The sequence below is a fragment of the Oryctolagus cuniculus genome, chromosome 20, assembly GCF_964237555.1.
Source record: "Oryctolagus cuniculus chromosome 20, mOryCun1.1, whole genome shotgun sequence".
Taxonomy (NCBI): Eukaryota; Metazoa; Chordata; class Mammalia; order Lagomorpha; family Leporidae; genus Oryctolagus; species Oryctolagus cuniculus.
The window spans coordinates 26,912,865-26,940,816 of NC_091451.1; the positions used below are offsets into that span (position 1 = coordinate 26,912,865).

Consider the following 27,952-nt stretch of genomic DNA (forward strand, 5'->3'; position numbering starts at 1 on the left):
GAAAATCTGTTGATGAATTTGAATTTCCCTCAGTCTGTTTCAAAAGTCTCAGTAACTTCTCCTTGAATTAATATCTATTATTTTCAATATTTTTTGATAGGCAGAGTTAGACAGTGAGAGAGTGAGAGAGAGAGAGAGAGAGAGAGAGAGAGAGAAAGGTCTTCCTTCCATTTGTTCATCCCCCAAACTGCTGCTATGGCCGGCACGCTACGCCAATCTGAAGCCAGGAGCCAGGTGCTTCCTCCTGGTCTCCCATGCCGGTGCAGGGGCCCAAGCACTTGGGCCATCCTCCACTGCCTTCCCAGGCCACAGCAGAGAGCTGGACTGGAAGAGGAGCAACCAGGACAGAATCCGGCACCTCAACCAGGACTAGAACCCAGGCTGCAACTAAGCCCACCAATGCTGTAACCATTCATGTATGATGCTTATGAACCTATAAATATTGTCAGAATCCTGGAGTGGATGCCCAGTCTTGGGAAGTGATTCCTCTGGGCCTGTCAACAATAAATTGTTTCTACTGATCCTCCACTGAGCCTCTGGTGCCTGTTTGAACTAAGGGAATTTCTCCAATCCAGCTTTCTGTAATGCCACGTGGGAGCAGGGACCCAAGGACTTGGGCCATCTTCTGCTGTTTTTCTAGGCACATTAGCGGGGAGCTGGATTGGAAGTGGACAGCTGGGACTCAAACTGGCGCACATATGGGATGTGTCACAGGCAGTGGCTTAACCCTGCTGCACCACAGCACTGGCCCTATGGCAAGGATTTTTTTTTTTTTTTTTTTGAGAGAGGTAGAGTTACAGACAGTGAGAGAGACAGAGAGAAAGGTCTTCCTTCCGTTGGTTCACCCCCCCAAATGGCCGCTACGGCCGGCACTGCGCCGATCCGAAGCCAGGAGCCAGGTGCTTCCTCCTGGTCTCCCATGCCGGTGCAGGGACACAAGCACTTGGGCCAGCCTCCACTGCCTTCCTGGGCCACAGCAAAGAGCTGGCCTGGAAGAGGAGCAACCGGGACAGAATCTGACACCCATATGGGATGCCAACACTGCAGGTGGAGGATTAACCTAGTGAGCCACGGTACGGACCCCGCAAGGATTTTAAAGTGAGGGATTCTATGAGCTGTAAATTGTTGTTCTTGGCTGAAACATTGATGGCCGTTCTTCCCAGAAGTTCTTGTCATGAACAATGTTGTGTGTGTGGGCAAGTTTCCTTGATAATAAGGTTATGTTAATAAACACAATGAACTAGTAAGTTTTTACTGCTATAGATAGTGGGCTGTGTGTGTCGGGTGAAGCAGGAGTGGATGGTTTGTATTCTCAGTTTATTCCTTGCTCTCTCCCAAGGTTTCTTTCCTAGTCAGCATCCTCATTTGAAATTCCTAACCTAGTGAGAGGTTTTTTTTTTTTGTTTTATGTTTTAGATTTCATAGAAACTTTGCAACACCTTCAACCCCAAGTCCTTGATGTCTGCTCCAGTTTTCATAACAATAAAGCCATTATTTATAGAACTCTCAACTGTATAAAAGCCACACAAAAAACTCTTCTGGATATTACATAATCCTCAAAAGAGCTCAATGAATGAGATGCCGTTATTGTCTGTGTTTTACAGATGAGAAAAATATGACCCACGAGGTAGGTCAAAGATGTTGTCCAAACTCACAGAGCCAGAAGTGGCAGAGCCGAGATTCTGCTGCAAACGCATCTGACCATTCAGCAATAAAAGAAGCAAACCATTGACACACACTACAGTGTGAATAAATCTCACATTGTGCTGAATGAAGTGAGGCAGACAAGCAAAGACTACCTAGTACCTGATTCCACTTATGTGAAATGTCTAGGTAAAGCAAATTCACAGAGCTGGAAAACAGATCATTATTTCTAGGACTGAGAGAAGGAGTGGGATTTACTGGAAATAAGACTGTGGTCACCTTTGTCAGGATGGAAATGTTCTGAAGCTTGAATGTGATAATGCTTGCACAATTCCGTACATTTAAGAAAATATCACTGAACTATATACTTACGGTGCATAAATTTCATAGAATATAAATTCTCCTTCCAGAAAACTGTTCTTTCTTTCTTTCTTTCTTTCTTTTTTTTTTTTTTTTGACAGGCAGAGTTAGACAGAGAGAGACAGAGAAAAAGGTCTTCTTTCCATTGGTTCACCCCACAAATGGTTGCTACGGCCAGTGCACTGCACCGATCCAAAGCCAGGAGCCAGGTCCTCCTGGTCTCCCATGATGCGGGTGCAGGGCCCAAGGACCTGGGCCATCCTCCACTGCCTTCCCAGGCCACAGCAGAGAGCTGGACTGGAACCCGGTGCCCTGACTGGGACTAGAACCCAGAGTGCCAGCGCCACAGGTGGAGGATTAGCTTAGTGAGCCATGGCGCCAGCTGAAAACTATTCTTAACTAATTTCTAGAAGTCAGATTCTAAGTTTGCTAATTGGCACCATCAGTAACTGGGCCCATACTCCTAGAGGCATCAAGCCCCAGTCCGCTCCATAAGCTGAGAGGCTGCAAGTCTTACTTGGTTCCTTTATACTCTTCATAGAGGCATTGGCTGCATCTTTAAGCTCTTTCAGCCAGTGTATACATATTGAATACATTCATTTTACCAGTGAGAGCCTATTTCCAAAAGTCACTAATGTAACTAATGCTAACTATGCATTCTTTTCTTTTCTTTTTTTTTAAGTTTGACAGAGAGAGGAGCAGACAGAGATAGTCAATTTGCTGGTTCACTCCCCAATTGCCACAACTGTTGGGGCTGAGCCATGCCAAAGGCAGGAGCCAGGAACTCAATCTGGGTCTCCCATATGAGTGACTGAGACCCAATTAGCTGAGCCATTACCTGTTGCCTCTCAGGGTGTGCATTCTCAGGAAACAGGAAACAGGAGCACAGTGCAGGTTTGAACCCAGACACTCTGCTAGGGGATGTGGGGGTCCCAAGTGGAGTTGTAACCACTGTGCCAAACGCCTGCCCCAAGTGAGCATTGTTGATTAGCACTATATAAACCCAAGTATGTAAGTTACAGACATGACATCGGGCTGTATATGTTGGAGACTCTCAGATTACTAACACTCCAAAATAATGCCCAGTGACTGTGATGACTCACTTCTCCCACTGCATCTGGAACAGCAGTGTCACAACCTCTCTCCTCCTCTTGCAATGCTTGCATCCATTGTGTAATCCACCCAACCTCCCCTGCCAGTGCACACGCTCTCAGCAAGGACACTTGCTATGGTTCGAATAACTAAGATATTTGTCCTCAACTCCTCATAAAACCATTAAATGGGAAAAGAAAACCTTCGAAACACAGTGGAGAGAAAGATAGCCCAGAAACCCAAATGGGCTGAAACCAAGCCAATGAAGGGTGAGGGATGAATAGCCATGGTGTCCTCTGAGGACCCAGGAGTAGCTCACTACTGACCCCCAGCAACAGCGGGCCCCATGGCACCATGAAAATCCATATGCTTCTCCTGGGCACTTGCGAAGCCTGCTTTATGTTGTTTGGTCTTTTGTAAGAACAGAAATGGATGTCTCGCGATAACTGTGTTCCTTGTAACTTTACAGAGAAATTCGGAATACCAGAAGCTTAACTTACATAGACCCTGATGCCCTAAAAGAACTCCCCCTCCTAAAGTTCCTGTAAGTATCAACTCCTCTTCCCTCTCCCCGCCCCCCCTTTTTGAGAACTTCAATGCCGTCGGCTGCCTAGAATCTCCCTAGGCTAATGTGACCCATGGTTATTTAATTGTGTATGGCCTGGGTCAAATCCTAGCTTGTGACTTACTCCCCACCCCTTCTTGTTGTGCGAGGTATGAAGGGAAATGGCCCACATTTTTAAAATCTATTCAATAGTCAGTACATACAGCTGGGACCAGAGAACTTCTCTAAGAGACATGCAAGGAAGCTTCAAGAAGTTTGTGAGAAGTGGACTAAATTAAAAGAATATAATATATAGTTAATACTGTATATACAGCCATCAAATGTAGTGACCATAAACAAAACAAAACTCCAAGAGTCAAAGAATGAATTTTGTTTGGAAATGAGTATCATAACAATATTAGAGTAGTTGTTCATAGCGAAATCATAAAAATCCATAAAAGGTAAAATCCAATTTCTTAGGGGTGCAAGGACAAAGGGTGACACTTTACTACTTTGATCTGGCAACACCTTATGAGCTGATTGTAAACTGCATAAAAGCAAGGACCACAACATGTTTGTTCTCTGTTGCGTTTTCACCTGGCACATAACAGGATGATATGAATGTTTTCAGTGGATGCGTGTTAAGACATCAGGCCCTCTCAACATTAGCTGAAAGAATCCTCTGTCTTGCTAATATACATCAGAAAAATTAGAAAACAAAGACAGTAAGAAGAAAAAAATAAAAACAAACGTCAATCCCAATATTGGGAAATAATCACTATTAACATTTCAGTTCACTTCCATCCATGCCTTTAACATAAAACTGCATATTTATAGATGTCTTACAAGTCATTCAGGACAAATAGAAGTTATCCAGGAAGAGAAAGGGGTGGGATAGAAGAGAAATAAAATTATATAGAAAAGAATGATAAAGTGATATGGAGCCACATAGCTCATTTAGAGGACTAAAAATTGTCCCATGTTGAGGTTGTAGGACTGGGAGATAACAGGAGAATAGATGAGGATACTGGTGGGCTATGTAATTGAAAGGATGTCCTGGAAGTAAGAAAACTTATGGGATAAGGCACGGCTCCTCTTTGTGATTTTGAGTTCCAAATCCATCAATAGGTCTTTAATATGATGATCCCCTCCTGTGTGCATGGGGAACACCCAGGGTGCTAAGATGTTGTCCTTGCCTTCAAGGAGCTTGGAATTTATTTGGGGAGATGCTATACATAAAATGCAAAAGTCTCTCTCCTACAGAATCATGGAAAATGAAAAACAAAAAGCATATACAGAGTTTAGGGGTTCAGGAAATTAGAGGGAAAAAAATGACAAGGACTTGTTCAGTGTTTTGGGGAATATAGAAGTTCTCAGGGCAGCAGTTAAGACACCCACATTCCAAATCCAAGTACTTCGGTTTGATCCCAGCCTCCTGCCCCCGATTCCAGTTTCCTGCTGGTGCAGACTCTGAGAGGTAGCAGTAAAGGCTCAAGCGGTTGGGTTCCTGCCGCCCCCCCCACCCCCAGGAAGCCTGAATTCAGTTTCCAGCTTCAGGCTTTGGTCCCCAAGCACCACTGAGGGCATCTGAGGAGTGAGCCGGTGAGTAGGAGCACGTGCTCTCTCTCTCCCTCTCACATTTTAAAAAGTATTATAATTAAAAAAAAAAAATCTCTGGTGCAAGTTCCTTTAATCTCTCATTCCCAGCCTTTTATGGCCCCCATTTAACTTTTTGGCCTTTCTTCCCCACCCCCCCAAAGAACACCTAATGCAATTAGTTTTTTTTTTTTTTCTTGCTGCTGTATTTCAAATATATATTGTGAAATCTGACATCTCTCCTTTGTTATTTAGAAGTTCCATTTGCTCATTTTGAGACTTCTGGGTCCTGCTCTCTCTTCAAATCCTATGACTCCTCCTTCTTGAAAGAGTCAAATCTGAATTTACCTTAGAAGGTACATCAATTGAACTAGAGTTTTTTCCTACTAGAAGACTTTCCCTAAAGATTTACTGGACAGTTTCTGGGTCTCACTCTATGCCATGCCAAGCCTCTCAAAAAATATTTCTGCTTCCACTACCTATAATCTGTTAGCTGCAACAAACGTTAAACCAACTAAATCTGGGAAGCATAGGGGCCTGAGGTCTTTTGTATTTGTGTTGTTACAGGCATGGCTTTTAATCTTAGCATTTTTCCCCAGATGACACAAACTTTGGAAGGTAAAGACATTCTCTGTGATTGATTTCCTTACTGTTCAGGACATAAGTTTTTAAATATCACTGCTGCAGTGGTACTCCTAAGTCACTACTTAATAAAATCATTTGTGAACAATAATAGAATTTGGGGTTGGCTAACACTATCTTCCTATTCCCTCTTCCTCTTATCTCTCTGAAAAACACACATGCATAATGTCCTCCTGTTAAAACACATGAAAGAAACCTGTCCACTTGATTCAGTCCCCACAAGTGTTCTGTGCACAGCAGATGCGCGGCTGCAGTGGGCTAGATGAAATCAGTGTGCCTTCAGAGAACAGCATCTCATCACAGGTTAGAACTTGACCAGTCACTCTGAAATTTAGTGGAAGAGTTAAGATTTGACTCAAGACTGATCTCAGAACCCATGCTTCCAGATACTGTGTTATTCTACTTCCTAAGTGTTGATTTTAATCTAAATTGTCATTTTTTTTCTTTGTTCATGTCATTTAGTGGCATTTTCAATACTGGACTTAGAATATTTCCTGACCTGACCAAGGTTTATTCTACTGATGTATTCTTTATACTGTAAGTATGCACACATGCAATGTTTGGTCATATTTTGTTTGTCACTGACAAGAGCTAGGGTGCAGCACGGGGCTTGGTTCGTGGAGGAAGCAGTGATCCTGGGACTGCACTGATGGGTGAAATAGAGCAGGACTGAGAAGTGGCCCCTGCCTGTCATGCTTTGGGGCACTGGTGACTCTCACAAGAAGTGTACAGGCGGAGTTACAGGCGTAGGGAAATCTGGATGCAGTGGACTCAGAGAGAATTAGAACAGAATTAGCAAGAGTGATGATAACCAAGTTTATTGAGAAATTTCACATTAAAAATGACTAGAAAATGCCCCAATAGTTGGAAGGCTGCAGATGAAAATATTTTGTTGTTAAAGGAAACAGACTATGAAATGTTTGCTTGCTTATGGGGTTGATTGAATAGAAGGAAAATTTAATGATGATGATGTTTGTTTTTCTGATAGTTTTAAATAGCTTTTCAAAGAGTCCACACGCATCATGTTTGCTGCACTCAAATGCCTCATAATATATAAAAGGAAGTCACTGTTTGCCCATTTGACAAATAAGGAAACTGAGGGATAGAAAACCCATGTTAGTTTGTCTGAGTAGAGTCCTAAGGAACAGTCAGGAATGGTGCTCAAACAACCTCCCATGAGGGTCAGGCATCTGGCCTAGCATTTAAGAAACCACATCCCAGACCACAGTGCTTGAGTCAGAGTCCCAGTGCTGCTCCCAAGACTCTAGCTTCCTACCACTGCACAGTCTGTGAGGCAGCACCGATGGTCCAAGTAACTGGGTCTCTGCAGCCCATGTGGGAACCCTGGATTCCTGACTCCCAGCTTCAGCCTAGCCAAGGCCCAACTGCTGCAGACATTTAAAGAGAGAATGAGGGGACGGAAGCACTCACTCTTGCGCTTTCTCTCTGCTTCTCACATAAACATATAAAAGGAAAACTACTTCCTTTAACTTATGGTTGGTGACCATGTGCTCTTTTCCAAAACCTGTGACATGGGTCAATTGTCTTAGCTAATTGTACAGGAAGAACACATGCAGAGAGAATTGAACAGGTTCAGTTTGCACTACAGAGATAGCAAAATGTAGAGAGGTGGCTTTTAAAATCTAAAGTTTTTCTAGAAAAAAATACGATCATGTTCTTTGCTGCAGAACAATCCAAAGTATAAGGAATCTTCCAGAAGCTAGACTGGTGGAGAAAGTTTCTCCAAGAGCATCTGCCAGGCAGAATTCTGCAGACTGAGAACATTGTAGAAAACTCACGAAATAAAATCTCTGGATCAATTTCTCCTGACTCTTCCAGGCACATCGGAAACTGTACTTGATGGGTGCAGTCAGAGATTCCAGGGAAGTCTGTGAGCTCCACCTACTTCCCCTAAGATAAGGATGAAGTCAAGGGCCTCAGTCCACAACCAAAGCTGGCTCACTACTGCACACCTGGGGCACTAAGTTTATCTCCACATAGGACAGCTCTCCCTACCTCACCAGATCTCTGAGTCACCAGTGCTTAAGGAGAGTCAATAAAACTTGAAAGAAAATTATATTAAGCTGTATATGTCAGGTTACTTAAGTGCATATGTGTGACAAGAGCCCAGCAGTAGAAGAAAGCATTATTTCATCAAGTATTTTTTCTGGTTCTTTTTTGTCCTTTCTTACAGTGAAATCACAGACAACCCTTACATGACTTCAATCCCTGAAAATGCCTTTCAGGGACTGTGCAATGAAACCTTGACGCTGTGAGTATTACCAGTTCCACTCCTGCCAACAAATTCACTTCACCTGGAGCCATTGTCGTATTTTTACAGGCCATCCAAGAATCATACCATAATATGTGCACCATAGTGTTCAAAGGCTGTCACATAAGTAAGAGTAGTGCCTGCAAGCGGCCTGTTTGGCCTTAGAGACTCTAGAGCCTCTGTAGCAACTGCGCTTCTTTGCCATTGTAAGACAACAGCAGCCACAGACAACACATAAACTAATGAGCATGCCGGCGTTGCAAAAAATGTTATTTACAAAAACAGGCAGTGGACCAGATTTGGTAATATTCTGCATTCAAGTATGTCCATTCTGCAGAGGAAGAACCTGTAGAACAAATTTAAATGATTTCCCCGAGGCCACTGAGTTTGAAAATGGTGACACGAAGGGGTTTTCATATTCTGCATTCATACGTTTGCTCAGTAATATTTAAGCTCCTATAAGGCGGTATTGAACAGAAAACACAGTTCAGCAATACATCACTGTTTTTCCAGAGATTCATTGAATTCTACCTCTAGCTATTCAAGGTTGATGTTTAATCAGAAATATTCACAGATGTTCTCATGGGGAAAATAATATAAGTAAAAAAGGTAAGTTGATTTTCCAAGTTGTTAGAGGATTCCGTGCATTGTATTAGTTACAAAGTTGAGCTGGGACTAGCTCTGATGGCTCCTTTCTGCTTGTAGCACCACTGTCCAAGTCTGAGACTGATGCATTTTTTGCCTTGATTGTCACCCCAGCTCCCTTTCATTGGTCCCACTGTAGTCCAGGGGTTCTTTTTCAATTACAAATCTGATTGAACTGCTTCCTAGCAAAACTAGCCCAATTCTCCACTTAACTCTTCTAGTAAGTTGTTTTCCAAGCCACTCCAAGTCTATCAATTTGAGTCATATGAAGTTGTCCCAACTCCAGGGACACAGTGGATAATCAGCTAATCCTTCTCCTCACAATATGAGGACAGCTCTCTTGATAATATGAGGAATTCCTTCTTGGTCTTTATCTCTTTTGTTAGCATAGAAAAGACATGGGATTGTCCCCAAATCCCAAGGCCATTTACTTTCTCTGTAAGGGTTTCCCTTGTTAGAGTTAGTAGCCATCATAAGTAAATTCCTGTATTCTCAACTTCTTTGCAGAATGTTACTTTCATCTCTTGGCACTTTTTCCCCTTAAGGATCCCATAATCCAAGCAGCCCTCCTAATTAAAAGCTGCTCATTGTCCCTCACCTAACTGGGGCCTACTTGGTAACCGCTAGGGAAGGGAACCTCCTATTGACTGAACTGTAGAGGTGGCAATGGCATAGGTTATCTTTCATCCCATCTTTTCAGATGATTATTTCTACATTTCTGCAAAAGTCCTTGCTTCTTTGAAGCTCATTTTCATGAAAAGGAACATGTCTAACAGCACCGTTTGCCCCCAGATTCCTGGTAGGCTAGAGCTTTATTCAAAGTTTGTATCCCTTTTTCTTACTTCTCTACTTTCCCTTCTCAAAACCTACTTGTTCATTAACAGTTTTCGTTCAATCTCTGAAATGTAACTCAAAGAATATTTCTAATATCCAGGACTCTCAATAAAGTTTGGGAAAAAAAAAAAAAAAGATGTAATCCTCATAAAGGAGTTCCAGTTCAGAAAAATATTGACTTACCCATCCGAACTTTCTCAGCCTCTGTGGCTGTGTCCCTGCGATATTGCGATCTGCACCAAGGACACCTTCAAAGCTGGGATGAAACTGTGTAATTACTTAATACAAAACAACAACAACAAAGCCATCTGATTATTTCTCAGTTATTCCCAATTATATAGATTAAATACAAGCTTTGGGATATTCTATTTAATGTGTTCTTCACTGCTTTAAATCTGCAGTTATTTTATCCTGGTAGCAACCTTTAGGTGAGGTAAGATACTCTTATGCCATTTTTAGAGACAAAGAAACTGAAGATAAAAGAGATGGAGAAATTCTCAAGATTGCCCAGCCATTAAGTGGCAAGTCAGGTCTAATTCCAAATTTGGCATCTTGTTGGTGCTTCTCCAGGCGTTACTAGAGTTCACATGTGGTAGATAATCATTTTTAATCTTCCTCTACACTTGCCATTAGGAGTTCCCAGCAGCTGTGGCTGACTGTTGGTCATGTCTGTCTTCTTTATCTCTATACCAATAACCACGAGGAGTCCCCATGCATCTCCATGGAGCCCAGCATTTCTACTCCTGGGGTGCCATCTGTGCAGAAAGGGGCTGAGCTTTTGGTGGGTGAGAAGAATTGTAAAGAGGTCAGCAAATCCGATTCCCACCAGCTCTAGATCAATGTGTTTTTAGCAAGTCACTTCCGTGCCTCTGTAACTTTACTAGGAAATAGAAGTGAAATATTTTATGCCAGCCCCCTGGAATCATCAGATGAATGAAATAGGTTGAGAAACACAGAAACAAGTTAAAACAATAAAATTTCCACACAAAAAAAATACCCTATCTACTTTCTTGTATTCTTCTATCAAATTTGATTTGCTTTATTCCATAACCATTAAGTATTTAATCAATGGTAAGTCTTCAGGATCAAAAGATAAAATACCAGTGGGAAATTACATTTCAAGTAGAAAAAGAGAAAATTTATGTATTCAGAGGAATGTCTTCCAAAATGTTCACTTTAAGAAGCTGCAATTACTCCTCTTCTGTTAACACTGAGCTATTACTTGGAATCCCTTCCCCAGCATGTATGTAGAGCGTTGTTCTAAAATGCTTGGTTCCTCAAAGTAAATGCACTTCTGAGGAAAAACTTAGTCTCCAGCAGCGAAGCCTGGAGAACAGGCTTTCAAACTGGGAAATATTTTTCGTCCCACAAAAAAGGCAGATTGTAAAATTCTCTCCTGGGGTACGTGTATGGGACCTGAAAAACATCATGCAGACTTGTGACACTTAAGAAATGAAGCCGAACCGTTCAGAAAAAGGGTCAGCATCACCCCTCCCAGGATGCTGATTTCTCCCCTTCTCTATTGATTGCAGGAAACTGTACAACAACGGCTTTACATCAATCCAAGGACATGCCTTCAATGGGACAAAGCTGGATGCTGTGTAAGTTCACGGTAGCCAAGGAAACTGCCATCCCTCCTCCCCACTCCACCCTGAGGAGAACCATCCAGGGTGTCAGGATCCTGCTGAGAGGTAGATTCTATCAGAGCAAGCCTCAACGAGACTTAGGAATAACACTGAGAAACTCGGGGAGTGCTAGCAGTAGTGGATACTTTCACTGGTTCCAGTTATAAACCCCAAAACTTTCATCCTCAATAAAACAGAACCATGGTGTCACCTTTAGTTATCCTGTAGGGGTGTATTTGTGAATATACCACATGAGTGAAGTAAAAGGGTGTATTTAAGCCCCAAATTTTTTAAAACATAAGCTTTCTCCTTTAGTCTTTTCTGTCATTTTATCAAGGAGGATGTCAATTTATGTTTGATTCACACAGAAATGCTGAAAAATCCTATCCAGCTCTAAAAATAAGCAATGCACAAGACAACTCAAACAGCAAACAGACTTTATATTTGACAACACTTCTTGAACATTTCTTTAACAACTGTTTTTTTAATTCCAGATGTTCTATTTTTCCCCGAATTAGCCTGCTCATGTTGAATTATTTTTAACTATTTTTATTTACTTATTTAAAAGGGAGAGAGCAAGAGCAAGAGAGACACACAGAAATAGAGAGCTGCCCTCAACTGGTTCACACCCCAAATATTCACAACTAAGCCAGGCTGAAGCCAGGAGCCAGGAACTCAACTCAGTTCTCCCACGAGAGTACCAGGGACCCAAGTACTTGAGTCATTGCCTGCTGCCTCCCAGGGGACGCACTAGTAGGAAGCTGGAATTGGGCGTAGAGCCAGGACTCAGACCTATGGACTCTGATATGGGAGGTGGGCATCCTAACTAGTGTCATAACCACTACACCAAACATTCCACCCTGCCGGCCATTTTTAATGCAGTTACAGGGAAACTCTGAAGACTCAGTAGAGTACATGAATGCCTGCACATCAAATTTATTTGCAGAATTGGAGAGCCTCTCCTTCATTTTAACTTTATTGTACTTACACAATCATTCATTTACTTTTTTTATTATTTTTTTTTTGACAGGCAGAGTGGACAGTGAGAGAGAGAGACAGAGAGAAAGGTCTTCCTTTGCCCTTGGTTCACCCTCCAATGGCCACCGCGGCCGGCGCACCGTGCTGATCCGAAGGCAGGAGCCAGGTGCTTCTCCTGGTCTCCCATGGGGTGCAGGGCCCAAGCACCTGGGCCATCCTCCACTGCACTCCCTGGCCACAGCAGAGAGCTGGCCTGGAAGAGGGGCAACCGGGACAGAATCCAGTGCCCCGACCAGGACTAGAACCTGGTGTGCCGGCGCCGCTAGGCGGAGGATTAGCCTAGTGAGCCGCGGCGCCAGCCCATTTACTTTTAAACATATTTATTGAACACTTACAATGTGTCAGGCACTGTGCAGTACTCACTGGAAACAGAAAGATGAACAAAAACAATGTTTTCCCTGCCCATGCTAGACATATGTTAAAGTGAGGTCAGCTCAAGGCCACTGGTATCAAGGATCAAAGCATAGTAAGGAAAATGTACCCAATCTGAAATATACGTCTCAGAAAATAAATGACTGCTAATTATCCAGTAATACTGGCTTCCTTGTTTGGAGATAAAAATATGATTTTCTGTAAATTTGTCCCATGGGTTTTTTTTTTAATTAGTTAGCACTTGATTTAAACATTACAGGACTGCCACTCAATATTTTCCTCTTTGATTCTACTCCTCCTAAAAAGTCTAACACTTAGGGAAATGACTGTTCTTATTCAAATTTTCTGTCAATGAAGTAGGATATTGAGACTTAAAAAAAATAATTGAGGCTGTCCATCATGCATCCTTTGATGCTAGGGATGCATTCCAAGTTGCTTCCTTAGACAATTTTGTCATTGTGCAAGCATCAAAAAATGTGCTTACACAGGTGTGATGATACAGCCTACTGCACACGTAGGTACGTACAAATGGCATAGCCTATTACTCCCAGTGCCGTGATGAACAAAGCAACATGGGAGTTAAAGCAAGCACATGAGAAAACGATGCAAACAAGAGATGTAAACACAGGATATATGAGGCATATATAGCATACTATTTACAATAAGCTCTTCTTTAATAAACAGAATGAGTACACAGTAAAATAATGATAAAAAGTGGGGTGGGTATTTAGTCTAGCAGTTAAGATACTTGTATACTATATTAGGGGGCCTGGGTTCAACTCCTGGCTTTGGCTCCAGATTCCAGCTTCCTAATAATACAGATCCTGGGACAGAGTCATGATGGCTCAAGTAGTTGGGTTCCTGCCATCCATGTGGAAGACCCACACTAAGTTCCTAGCTCCTGACTTTGGCCCAGCCCAACAGATGCCTATTGTGGGCAACTGGGGACTAAACCAACTGATGGGAACTCTCATTTTCCTGTGTGTGTGAGTGTGTATCTGCTTCTCTAATGAAAAATGTTAATATATATAATGATAAAAGAACACAATAGTATAGTTACTGCAGAAACCAGTAACATGTTTATTTATTATGATGATCCACTATTATATACTCTACATAATCGCATATACTATACTTCTATATAGTTCACAGCATGGTAAGTTGGTTTATGCCAGCATCACCACAAACACATGACTAATGTATTGTGTTACCATGTTACAACAGCTACTATGTAGCTAGGCAATAGCAAATTTTCAATTCCATTATAATCTTATTTTTTTGACAGAGACAGTGAGAGAGAGAGAGACAGAGAGAAAGGTCTTCCTTTTTCTGTTGGTTCACCCCCTAAATGGTTGTTACAGCCAGTGTGCTGTGCCAATTCAAAGCCAGGAGCCAGGCATTTCCTCCTGGTCTCCCATGAGGGTACAGGGCCCAAGCACTTGAGCCATCCTCCACTGCACTCCGGGGCCACAGCAGAGAGCTGGACTGGAAGAGGAGTAACTGGGACAGACTGGTGCCCCAACTGGGACTAGAACCCTGAGTACCGGTGCTGCAGGCGGAGGATTAGCCTAGTGAGCCATGGTGCCAGCCCCATCATAGTCTTATGGGACTGCCAAAATATACGAAATCCATCACTGACTGAAATGTCATTTTCTGGCAAATGTTTGTACTTGGAATATAAAGATAGAAAAAGATTCCCAGGTGTTCCAAATGTCGAGAGTGTCAGAAGGCTAGCATTGTGGCCACAGAGCTACATTAGCAAAGGCAAGGACAGACATAGTGAGGAAGCCTTCAGTTGGGAAAGCAAGAGCTGACAACAAGGCTCTTGAGTTCAGTGACTCAGCTCTTCTAGCTTGAACCAAAGCTACTTTTCTGGAAAGCTGAATGAGAAGGAGGAACCAAAACCATGGGTATAGGGTGATTCATTTCTCAAAGCTTTCACAAGCAAAGGATGTTGAAGCCCAAGATAAGAATCTATACTTGGATGTATTTACTGCTTTATCTTGCCACATTTAGTCATTGGTAGACATGGCCCTCAGACATTCTGTTATCACTTTTTAAGGAAAGAGTTTTAAGTTATAAAACTCAGACTTTAAGATCTACAGAGCAATGGTTCTCACATTGGCTACAAATGGAGACCACCTGAGGAGCGCTGAAGGCATTGACACCTAGAACTGTACACCATTCTTATGTGGTTGATCTGGATGACACCAGGACAATGCTCTCTGTAGTAGCTTGAAAGGTGAAAACAGCCATAAGCAACACATGAACAAATGAGCATGGCTTTGTTGAAATAAAACTTTATTTACAAATACCAGGGGCAGGCAAGATTTGACTAGAAGGTCATAGTTCACAGAACTCTGGTCTAAATGAAGATGCTCAGTGAGGATGACCATTTTGTCATGAAATATGTAGTAAGTTTCTCCAAATTCCTGGTAAGGGTTAAAGGGCAAATAGGTGATGAATGTAAAAATCTGAACAAAAATATTTCAGGGTTGTAAAGTTCAGCTCTGATCATAAGAGAAAACAAAGATCTTTTTTCCAATCAATGTTTTGAATCCAAACTGGAAACACTATTCCCATTATAAAATAATTTTCTGTGTGTTCATTGTTTTATTCTAAGTTTCTGATTCCTGAATGATGGAATTTTTTATAATAAAACTTTACATCAGAAAAAGGTATTAAGTACATCCAATGTAAAAGTAAGACGATGGCCACATTGTGAAGAGCTCTTGGACTAGAGTAAGACAGGATTGAACTGTAGATAAAGGTAACAAAGGTCAAGTTTCCATAGTAATAATGAAATAGTATCTGTGTTTTTTTTTTATAAAGTGGTATATGGTTGTCACCACTTTTTTTTTAAAGATTTTATTTATTTATTTATTTGAGAGGTAAGGTTACAAACAGTGAGAGGAAGAGACAGAGAGAAAGGTCTTCCATCGGCTGGTTCACTCCCCAAATGGCCGCAACGGCCAGAGCTGAGCTAATCCGAAGCCAGGAGCCTCCTCTGGTCCCCCATGTGGGTGCAGGAGCTGGACTGGAAGTGGAACGGGCAGGACTAGAACCGGCGCCCATGTGGGATGCTGGTGCCGCAGGCGGAGGATTAACCTACTGTGCCATGGCGCCGGCCCCTCTGTGGTGTTTTTTAAGCTAGGCAAGTTGCTTCTGGTTTCAATGGCAGTTGTGATTTTAAAGTAAGGTAAATACAACTTAATAGTGTTCAAGGACTGGCATATAGCATATTGTTAGCAATTTGGTCACCTCTCCAGATGTGTGTTCAGATATCTTTAGGTTCTAATTTAAGTAAGGTGTCAGCCCAAAAGCAATCATTCCTTGCCATCCCCCCTCATGCCATCTTGCTGAAATTAGCAGGTTTGACCTCATTTACACTCATTTTTAGAGTGTAACGGAGTAACATTATTAAAGCCAAGTTGGACAGATTCCACCCTCGGTGCAAGTGCTGATGCTTCAGCAGCAATTCAGTAATTAGTGGGAAGTTCACGAAAGTGATGGCAGATGTGTAAAGCATGTCCTGTGATTTCACAGAGAGCCAAGCATGTTGTCATCACTCTGATGTGAAGTTAATAATAATACAAGCATTCCATGCTCAACAGAAGTAGAACTGCACTCAGTCGCAAGTTAAGTCACACATTCCTTCTCTGAGACTTCTTTTCCATTCTGTGTGTACACAATCTGTGTGGTTATGTTGCTTTTCCCAAAATGTCTGATTCTATCACATTTTCTACTGTCAAACTCCAATAACTAGCTACCATATGATTGTAAACATTTGAGCAAGGGAAAAAATATCATTCGGATGTTCTATGAATCTACCAAGGCATGAATCATTAGCGACAGATCAGTCAACACAATGAATGTGCTAATTAGCATCACACATTAGCTGATTAGAGTGAAACACCACAGCTTGTAGCACTGGGGAAAAATGACGACAGAGGAGATTATATGATTAAGCAGGCTACTATTTCTCACGGGGTAAGTATTTGAACAGCTTGTAGGACTCTATCCAAGACTTGTTTTCCTCCATCTATTGAAATCTTGAGCACTTTCTCACCTGTTACTGTTTATAAACAGGTGTCCTGGTTTCTTTAGACTGACATGAGAGCCAGGCAAGGGCTTCCTCTAATATTCTGAATAAGCAGAGCCACGGGAGAGAAACTCAGTTCTCCACTGAAATGTTCCCATGTGTGTCTCACAACAAAGCTAGATTCCAGCCCAAGTTTTCCCTAAAGGGATCGTGGAGATACAGGCTGAAATTCCTTCCTGGAACTCAAATATATCCTAAAACTCCTTGGAGAGCAAAGCTTAGCAGCAACAGCAAATTTTCTTGCCACAGTGTAAGACTCCTCTGACATCCATCATTTCCTTCTAAATACAGCACAGAGGTTGCCCCCGTCTGTGAGTTACACAGCATCTGGGCATTCATTTATTCATCCAGAAAGTCTTTGCTGAAAGGCTGCTATGTTGTGCCAAGAATGAGCCCAACAGAGAAAGATGTTCACACTTACACACACACACACACACACACACAATCTGAGTTTGTCAATAGTGAATTTTCCCCAACTCATTCCTCACCACCTCCATTTTCCCAACTACATTGTCCTTCCTTAACTATGAGATGCATGAATTTATATTAGGGCAGGGCTTCTTAATCTCCTAGGTGGGAAATCTGGCATCTCTTTTCTAAGAAGAACTTCCACTACTTCCAACAGATTCTCCAAGAGGCATAAGCCCCCAAACCATGAACAGTGACTGAACATACACACACACGCAGGCACACACACACACACACACGGACAGCAGTGTCTCATTTTTTAAAGAATTGCCAGTTCTTTTCTCATAAGCCCTCCCCAGTATTTTAATTTAGAAATGCTGCTTTTCAAGTCCAGAGATGTTCTTTGCTGGTCACCCTGGTTTCCTGCTTCAACAGTGCTTGGAGGAAACCCTACCCACCCACAATAGCCATCTGTGAGCAGCACCTTCAGACCATCATAAAGCCCAACCCCACACACAGGCACTGCCTACTATAGACACAGGATCCCCGCTGTGGGTGCCCCAGCCATCACTGAGAGTCAGAGACCTACAACCACCACCACATGAACCTGGGGCTCTATGCCTCCTACAGCTCCTGGCCTTCATTTTAGTTTGACTGTGATAACGCAGCTGTGAAGAGCTTTGCCAAATTCTTCACCAGTCTCCCAAGGACAAGGAAATTCTGAGAACTGATGAAGCTACAGAACCAAGGAGGTGGCTGGATCTTCCTAAATGGCACCAAGGAACCAGATGATAATGGCTGGGAGAGTGGGCTGAATGCCGCAGAAGACTATGACACCTGGGAAAAAGAGTCAGCCACAACTAGAACTGCATAAACTAGCCAACAGACCATAACCCGCACTTGCATGACTGCATTGAGATGCATTACCTGAACGAGCAGGTGAAATCCACCAAAGAACAGGGTGACCATGTCACCAAGGTGTGCAAGATAGGAACCTCCAAATCCGGCATGGCCGAGTATCTCTGACAAGCGTACTCCGTGACACAGCCCTCAGGAGAACTAAGCCTGAGACGGATGAGCCCACAGCCACAAGGTGACTCTGGTCACCAAGGCAGTACATGCAAGTTGGGGTTACCTTTTGCATAAATTGCACCAAAATATCTGCTTAAGTCATTTATTTGCACAATTCCTTCAACTAAAGAAAATGGGTACCCTCCCTATCCCCCCAAAATGTATTTTGTTTCTTACCACAAATCTTTCCACTCTTCTTCAAGTTCATCTATGGTTACCTTTTACTTTAATGAATCATATAAATTATCATGCCCCTATAAAATAATCATCAACTAAAGCAGGTTACCCACATACCCTACCATTTGGGATTGATTTCCTCCAGCCGGTTTACACTGTGTGGCTTCCAAAGGAATCAGGATGGGTCGTGGAGGAAAAAAATCACTTTTACAAGACTGACACCCCCAGACCGTGTTAGATAATAAACAGAACTGATGACAGCACGTTTTCCTGGAGAATAAAGGTCCTGATAATCTGTTTCTCCAACTCACTCAGCTTACTGTGGAAGGTTGAAGCAGAAAGCAGAACACAGATTCAAAAGCTCAATGAGGCAGCCTATGGGCAAAGTAAACGTCTCATCTGCAAGCCCCTAATCTCTGTCAGAGGTTAAGCCCCCAGACAACCACGATGTTTCCGAGAACGCGGCCTCTGCAAGGTCAGCTCATCTCCGTTCAAGTTGGCTGCACCTCCCCTGCATCCTTCTTCTCCCCTCCTGGACTCTGGCTGGCTTTCCCAGTTTTCAGTCTTCTGCAGCGATTCCGGTAAACGGCGGTGCTTATCAACCAGCCTCCTTATCCTTGGGGGCATATTAAATATCAGTTGAAAACACGGCAGTGTTGGACAAGCAATAATTTAGTTTTACAATAATTTCTAATGATGAGAGCAAGTTGATTTCCACTTGCTGCAGTCGTAGATGAAGAGGAAAAACTGAGATGAGCTCACCAGCGCTCACTTGATTTTCAACAACCAGAGAACAGAATGTGACCTGGGAGCCACGTAGTCCAAAGGATACAAAAGGAGACTCAGGCCAGTGCAGCCCTTGTGCTGAGTTTTGTCATGAAACGGTTCTGCCCAAGATCTTCTCTCCCGATGTTTTCTCCAAGGTGACTTTGCCCGCTCCAGCTATCACTAACCAGAGATCTCCAGGGACAGAGCGGGTTGAAGGAGACTCAAACGGTGATCAAGTGGGGACTGCAGTTGGAACCTTCCATGGTAGCAACCAAGAAGGTAGCTCTTGGCTGCTTGTGCACCTTCACCAGGTCTTTGAACACGTGTGAGGTTAATGGACTCTCTTCTTGTCAGGCCTGGCTGTGCAGCTGCTACCGGAAGAGGCCATGTATAGGCCATAATCTTTGGGCATTTGTCAAGAAGGTCAAACAACCAAAAGGCACCAACCGTATGCTAAATCCTCTGTCCTCCGTTCTCCACTGTGTGGCCACCGGAGTTTGACAGTACTCGGCTCACGGTCCTGGAGGAAAGTTCTATTTCCTCACTCACTCATTCATACACTTAGCAGTACCTGAACCTGGCACTGGTATCTAGCAACACATAAGACAGAACCTTCATTCTAGCTGGGAAGAAAGGAAGTAAATGAATAAACAAGGTGATTTACACATTGTGGTAACACCATGAAGAAACTAGTGTGAAGAACAAACTGGTGGTAGTTACTTTAGATTAGGAAGTGCTCAACCTCTCTATAAGAAAAAAAAAAAAATGAAAGACTTAAAAAGTGTAGATTGACGTGTGAGATGGAGAGTCCTGACTTATTTGTCATTTGGTGAAGCCCTTGCCCTGCCCTGAGGGAAGGCTTCTCTAGCACTGGTGGGTGGTGGAACACATTTTTCTCCTCAATTCTCCAAGGAAGACCGATCTCTGGGTCCAACTAATGGAAGGGAAGTTTCTCTGTGAAGCCTCTGTTTAAAGAATTCTTCTGACTGAAAGTTCTCATATCACACTGGTATTATTAACCGGCATCCTTAGGAATTTTCCAAGAATCATAAACCTGATAAATAGAATAATGGGAACATTATCTGTATCTAAGCGGACTTGCTAAAGCTGTCTGCTGTATTAATTTTGCATTAAGATGTGAGTATTTACTAACACTTAAATTGGTTAGGTTATGTCATGAGTTATTTTAAATGTGTAAATTGGAGTCATTCATATTAAAGAACGTGTGCTTTCTTTTTTTAACAATAATTCTGTTCTCTAAAGATGCTATAGGAAAAAGACAACTTTCAAAATCCTAAGAAGCATTTATCTATTTGGAAAAAAAATTTTATGTTTCAAAATAATTTTGTGACTTAAGTAGCTTCAAAATATTTTATCCTCAAATGCCCCAAATGATCTCAAAGTAGATTAATGTGCTCCTGAAACCTGTTCTGTGAAAGATATACGATACGCTGTTATCTGCCTAAGTCGCTCACATCGCCAAAAACAGGGTCGTCAGGTAAAATATAGGACATCATTTACATTCTAGTTTCAGATAAACAGCAGATAACTTTTTTTTTTTTTGACAGGCAGAGTGGACAGTGAGAGAGAGAGACAGAGAGAAAGGTCTTCCTTTGCCGTTGGTTCACACTCCAATGGCCGCCGTGGCCGGTGTGCTGCGCGGCCAGCGCACCACGCTGATCCGATGGCAGGAGCCAGGAGCCAGGTGCTTTTCCTGGTCTCCCATGGGGTGCAGGGCCCAAGCACTTGGGCCATCCTCCACTGCACTCCCTGGCCACAGCAGAGAGCTGGCCTGGAAGAGGGGCAACCGGGACAGAATCCGGCGCCCCGACCAGGACTAGAACCTGGTGTGCCGGCGCCGCTAGGCGGAGGATTAGCCTAGTGAGCCCCGGCGCCGGCCAGATAACTTTCTTAAAAATATTGCTATTTGCGGCCAGCACCGCGGCTCACTAGGCTAATCCTCCGCCTTGCGGCGCCAGCACACGGTGTACTAGTCCCGGTTGGGGCGCCAGGTTCTGTCCTGGTTGCCCCTCTTCCAGGCCAGCTCTCTGCTGTGGCCAGGGAGTGCAGTGGAGGATGGCCCAAGTCCTTGGGCCCTGCACCCCATGGGAGACCAGGAGAAGTACCTCGCTCCTGCCATTGGATCAGCGCGGTGCGCCGGCTGCAGCGCGCAGGCCATGGTGGCCATTGGAGGGTGAACCAACGGCAAAGGAAGACCTTTCTCTCTGTCTCTCTCTCTCTCACTGTCCACTCTGCCTGTCCAAAAAAAAAAAAAAAATGCTATTTGCAGGGCAGACAGTTTAGACACATATTGGAACACCCACATCCCATATCAGAATGCTTGGGTTTGAGTCCCACCTGACTTTCAGTCCCGCTTTTCTGCACCCTAGGAGGCTATAGATGCTGGCTCGAATGCTTGGGTCCCTGCCTCTCCCAAGGGAGATCTGGAAGGAGTTCTAGGCACCTGGCTTTGGAGGGGGAACTCGTGAAAGGAAGATCTGTCTTTGTCTCCCTCTCTTTGTGTTGCTTTGCCTTCTAAATAAATAAAACTTTTTTAAAAATTGAAATGATTTATTTATTTACTAGACACAGGGAGTGACATAAACAGTTATAGAGAGAGCTCCAAACCATTGGTTCAACCCCCAAATGCCCACATTGGCTGGCACTGGGCCGAAGCTTGGCCAGGAACCAGGAACTCAACTCAGATTTCCCCGCTTGAGTGACAACTTAATTACTTGAGCCATCACTGCTCCTTCCCAGGGTCTGCACTGGCAAGAAGCTGGGGTCAGAAGCCATAGTCAGGAATCAAACCCAGGCACTCTGGAACACAAGAATCTTAAACACTAGGCTAAAGACCTGCTCCCAGGTAACATTTGAATAAAAGAATGTTTTGAAAACTCCATGGAGAATACTTATGCTTTAAAAAATTCACTATTTATCTGAAATTCAGATTTAACTGGCATCCTGTATTTTTGATTTGCTAAATCCAGCAATCCTACCCAAAGAAAAGATCTGAATCTCTGGCAGTCTTCATTACCAGTCGGCACCTTCATCACCTCTATTCCATTCCGCATTTAAGCCCCAGCTTCCAAAGTAAATGGAAATATTTAGAAACAAAATTTAAATCAGCCAGTACTGAAATGACTTGAAAAACACATTTTCATTGGCCAGGAAAACAGAAAATTTATGCAACATCTATGTAATTAAAATATGCAAACTAGATCATAAACATGCTCATTTTTCAAAGACTTCTGCCATAATTAATATGTATAAATTCTGTACCTCTGTAATGTAGAATAGCTTGAGTGCTTAAACTAGAATAAGGTTAAGTATCTTTCAAATTCTTAAAAGCCAGTTAATAGGCTAGGGGTACCATTGTGTTTTTGTATTTATACTAATTCAGTGTGATTGCCTAAACTCATCTAATTCATTCTCTTTCTCTCATCTCTCCCTCCCTCCCTCTCTCTCTCTCTAGTTACCTAAACAAGAATAAATATCTTACAGTTATTGACAAAGATGCATTTGGAGGTGTGGACAGTGGACCAACCTTGCTGTAAGACCTACAAAAGGACATTTTAGTGTTTTTTTTTTCTTCATCTTTTAGTTTTTTGGAATAGAAGGAGACATTCAGAGGAAAAGCTGATGTTTGTGGGTGGGGAATGTCATTGCTGCGGGCACAGTTTCTACTAGTATTTCCTGCCATCTGACTATGCTGGTTACTTCCGGAAAGTTCTGTTCTTTGAGACTCAGCAGGTTCCAAGCTCCAGCATGCCATCTGATGCCTAATCAGGCAACCACCTTGGTGTGGGCATTCACAGAGCCCTGTTCATAGAGTAGGTGCCATATGCAATGTTCTAAGATATGAGGTGTACAGATAGGTGGACAGTGATCTAGACTTTGCAGAGAAAATATGAGAATCTGCACTGCCCAGTGCAATATAAATTATGGTTTGATTCACATCTGTAAGACTTTACAGTCACTGGGGAAGGTGGGGTGTTAACTTTGAAAAAGCAATGTGAAAAGCCTACTTATTTGTGCTTTTCTTTGAATTTACATTCCTATATCCTATGACGATCAAACTTCTTTATCATCACCATCTTCATTCTATTGTTAAACCTCATCATCAAGCATACAGTCTAAGTGGAACACAGCATGCCAGAGATGCGCAAGACAACTCATCAAGGACAATAAGAAATAGTAGGGGCCCTATTTATATGTATATATTTAAAATAAGAATAAATTCAGCTTTGTGAACATTTGATATTCAGATGACTCCTGACCCTCAAGTGTCAGGTAGGGAAAGGAAGTATCCTGAGAGAAGAGTGGATGAACCAGTGTCCCAAAGATTTGACAACTTCATGTTCTTGCCTTTAACAATTTCATTTTACTTTTAGGTTAAATTCAGCCAGGTAAGTGGGTTTATAACCCTATTCTCTTAATATATAGGCTGCAGGTAAGAAGTCAGAATGACCTTGAAAATTGCAGTTCTGTGTAGGGATTCACTGTTAACTCATGACAAAAATACTCAGAAGCATTTTGTATTTTTTGTTGTTATAAAAACCAAATGAAAAATATATGTTAACCTTTCCCATGAGAAGTCTTTGTTGGTACTTTTCTTAACCTGGAAGACATCATTTTCTGTTTCTTCAACATAAACATGATATTTCACCAAAGAGTGAGGAACTAAATTGCTTTTCTTAAGTAATTTATTCTCTGGGAAGTCTTCAGAAACAGATATTTGGAAACATCCCCATGTTGCATGATCTTCCTGATAAAATAGTGAATACCAAAACAGCCTGGTGCTGGCACAAAAACTTATACATGGATTAGTGGAACACAGTAAAGAACATAGTGGCTCTATGGGTTAAGCCACCATCTGCAATGCAGGCTTCTCATAGGAATGCCAGTTCAAGTCCTGGCTGCTCCACTTCCAGTCCAGCTCCCTAATAATGCACCTGGAAAAGCAGTAGAAAATTGCCCAAGTACTGGGCCCCTGCCACCCACCTGGGAGATCTAGATGGAGTTCCAGGCTCCTGGCTTCAGTCTGACCCAGACCTGGATATTATGATCATTTGGGAAGTGAACCAGGGGATAGAACATCTCTCTTCTTCTCTCCCTATTTCTTCCTCCCTCTCTCTCTCTCTTTCTAACTCAGCCTTTCAAACAGATGAAATAAATCATTTTTAAAAGTATCCAGAAATTAATCCATTTACATACAGTCTACTGATGTTTGACAAAGGTGCCAAGAACATACATTGCAGAAAGGATAGTCTTTACAAAACTGGACACACATATGTAGAAGACAAGTTAGATCCCTACTTCTATACACAGAAATCAGCTCAAGACAGATTAATCAAATAAAGAAATAAACCTTAAAAAGAAGAAGAAACTGAAATAGACCTCCCAAATTTTGTAGTTGTCCTAATCTAATAGCATAAAATTAGCTTTTTGCTTCAAGTAACATATACTTACAATTCCTTAATACTCTTAATTGGCAACATATAAGACACATACTGGCTTCCAGAAATTTCAGTTTTTTCCTAACATGTTTAATGGACTACACTGTGATATTTCAATGCATGTATACACTGTGTACTAATTAAAATATGGTAATAACCACTTCTTCTTTGACATTACTTTATCACGGGAGGTTTGGAACGTCTCTCTCCTATTTGTTCATACAATGTATACGAGGTTATTGTGAACCACTCCAGGTGGCGCTAGGAACTTACTCTTCCAATCTGACTCCCGTTATCCAAACTCTATTCCCTCCTCTCCCTCCCCCACCCAGCCTCCATTCTGTGTTCAGATTGAGTTTCTTTTCCTGTCCCTTTGTTAGCTCCCACATATGAGGGAGAACATGCAGTGTTTGTCTTTATGTAGCTGACTTACTTCACTTAACATTGGTGTCCTCAAATTCCATCCATTTTGTTGCAATGACAAGATTTCATCCTTCTTTATGGTTGAATAGTATTCCATCATGTGTATATATACCATGTTTTCTTTATTCACAGTGAGAGAGAAAGAGAAAGGTCTTCCATCCACAACAGCCAGAGCTGCACCGATCCGAAGACAGCAGCCAGGTCTTCTGGGTCGCCCATGCAGGTCCCAAGCACTTGGACCATCTTCTACTGCTTTCCCAGGCCAAAGCAGAAAGCTAGACTGGAAGAGGAGCAGCCAGGATATGAAGTGGTACCCATATGGGATTATGGCACCACAGGCAGAGGATTAACCTACTGCACTACATTGCTGGCCCCCCTATTTCAATTTCAATGAAATCCAAAAGCTATTTGTGATAAACGTAAAATGAGTTGGTTTTTACATATATTCAATATAGTCCATTTCAAGCAAGTTTCACTAGACAGGATATGACATTAAATCTCCATTTAATTAAATGTAAAAGCAATTCAAATTCAATTCTTAATTATATCTTCAGAAATTAAGCCTTTTTATGTCATGCCATGTGTCAACAAGTCAGTAATTATCCTTAAAATATTATTGTGAATAAGTTCTACTGTTCTTTAGCACATTTGGATACCTGTAGTTTACAAAAATTATTATATGTATTATAAAAAAAGAGAAGTTCAAAGCTTTTCAACACAAATGATAAATGTTGAAGGAGATGGAAATAATAATCACCTTGATTAGATCAGGAAACATTATATGCATTTGTTGAATTAATAACACTGCAGCTGATAAATATGTATAATTATGTGCCAACTAAAATTTCAAAATTAAAAAGTGAAATTTCTAAAATGCCGAGTGCCATAAAATTGTTTTGTTAAAATCAGAAATAGACTCTTAGCCTGCTCTTAAGATTTTCTTTTGTTATGCACTGCATTGCATCCCCAAAATTCAAACAATGAATGTAACTGTATTTGGAGATGGGGTCTTTAAGGAGGTAATTAAGTTGCAATGAGGCCATTGGCATAAGCCCTAACCTAACCTGACTGGTGTGTTTGTAAGAGGAGGACATACAGATGGAGAGTTGCACACTATGTAAGGGCACGAGCAGATGGCTGTCTGCAAGCCAAGGAGAGAGGCCTCTGGAGAAACCAAACCTGCTTATGTCCTCAACTTGGGCTGCATCTTCCAGAACTCTAACACATTTTTTATTGTTTAAATCTCCCAGTCTGGTACTTTGTTACAGCAACCTTAGTAAAATTACAGTATTACATGTATAGGGGCCGGAGCTGTGGCGCAGTAGGTTAATCCCCTGCCTGCGGCGCCTACATCCCCTGCATCCCATGTGGGCGCTGGTTCTAGTCCTGGCTGCTCCTCTTCCAGTCCAGCTCTCTGCTGCGGCCTGGGAAGGCAGTGGAGGATGGCCCAAGTGCTTGGGCCCCTGCACCTGCATGGGAGAGGCTCAGCTCTGTCCGTTGTGGCCAATTGGGGAGTGAATCAGTGGATGGAAGACCTTTCTCTCTCTCTCTCCCTCTCACTATAACTCTGCCTCTCAAATAAATTTTAAAAATCTTTTACAAAATTCATGTATATGAAATATGAATATGAGGCACCTTCAGGTTATTTTGCAAAAACAAGTGATTGACAACAAATATGTATTTCCATTAAAAACATGTATTTAATTATTGAATTGGATTGGGAAAATGAGAATATTAGTGAGTGCAGCCAAGGTTACCCATTGCCATTTGTAAATTTATATTATATTAGTTAATTTTTCATTACCACAACAAAATATGCAAGGTAACCTACTTATGAAGCAAGGAGGGTTATTTGTTTATTTTGTCACCTAGTTTTGGAGACCTACAGTACAACATCAGTGGTCCCATCAGTTCAGCGTCTGATGATGGTGTTTATGTTGGCAGAGCCCTGAAGTAGCACAGGTCATGGCATGGCATGAGGGAGCACCTATGTTTATGTCCTATCTTATAAAGACCCGGGGCCAGTGCTGTGGCATAGTCGGTAAAGCCGCCGCCTGCAGTGCCAGTGTCCCATATGGGCACTGGTTCATGTCCTGGCTGCTCCACTTCCCATCCAGCTCTCTGCTATGACCTGGGAAAGCAGAAGATGGCCCAAGTCCTTGGGCCCCTGCACCCATGTTGGAGACTTGGAAGAAGCTTTGGGCTCCTGGCTTCAGATCGGCCCAGTTCCAGCCATTGTGGCCAACTGTGGAGTGAACCAGCATATGGAAGACCTTCTCTCTCTCTCTCTCTCTCTGCCTCTCCTTCTCTGTGTGTAACTCCAACTTTCAAATAAATCTTTAAAAAAATAAAAATAAAGACCCCATTATTTGATCATAAGAACTCCAGTCTGAGAACCTAATCCAATTTAATCCCTTCCCAAAGGTCTTGCTCAACACCACAAAGGATTACATTTCCACCCTCTTACTATCATTAAGAAAAGATTTGGGGACCAAAGTTGTAACATATGGACCTTTGGGGGACATTCAACATTCGAAATAATATCCAAACCACAGCACCTATCATGTGTGTAACTTGTCCCCCTAAGACAGCCCTGCAAACCCAAACCAAAGCAAATTCAAGAAGAAAATTTCAAGTATCTATCAGAAAGCTTCTATAAACAATTTTCCAAAACTAATTAAGCATTTTTTATTATATTGCTTTCACTTTAGTGAATTTTTTAATGGTATGTATATTATTTTTATTGTATCCTATTTAAAAAATTATTTATATTTATTTTATTTGAAAGGCAGAGTTACAATGAGAGAGGGAGAGACGGAGAGAGAGAGGTCTTCCATCTGCTGGTTCACTCCCCAGATGGGCACAACATCCAGATCTGAA

The 27,952-nt window shown here is 42.2% G+C and overlaps 1 protein-coding gene across 2 annotated transcripts in view; it reads left to right on the plus strand.

Annotated features, from left to right (window-relative positions):
• Nucleotides 1-27,952, plus strand: part of TSHR (thyroid stimulating hormone receptor) — a 180,249-nt gene that overhangs the window by 117,363 nt on the left and 34,934 nt on the right. For both annotated transcript variants that reach the window (XM_002719619.5, XM_051826212.2), the window contains 5 exons: nucleotides 3,566-3,640; nucleotides 6,341-6,415; nucleotides 8,073-8,150; nucleotides 11,162-11,230; nucleotides 22,666-22,743. In XM_002719619.5, coding sequence (XP_002719665.3) covers nucleotides 3,566-3,640; nucleotides 6,341-6,415; nucleotides 8,073-8,150; nucleotides 11,162-11,230; nucleotides 22,666-22,743 — 375 coding nt within the window. The remainder of the gene's footprint in view (nucleotides 1-3,565; nucleotides 3,641-6,340; nucleotides 6,416-8,072; nucleotides 8,151-11,161; nucleotides 11,231-22,665; nucleotides 22,744-27,952) is intronic.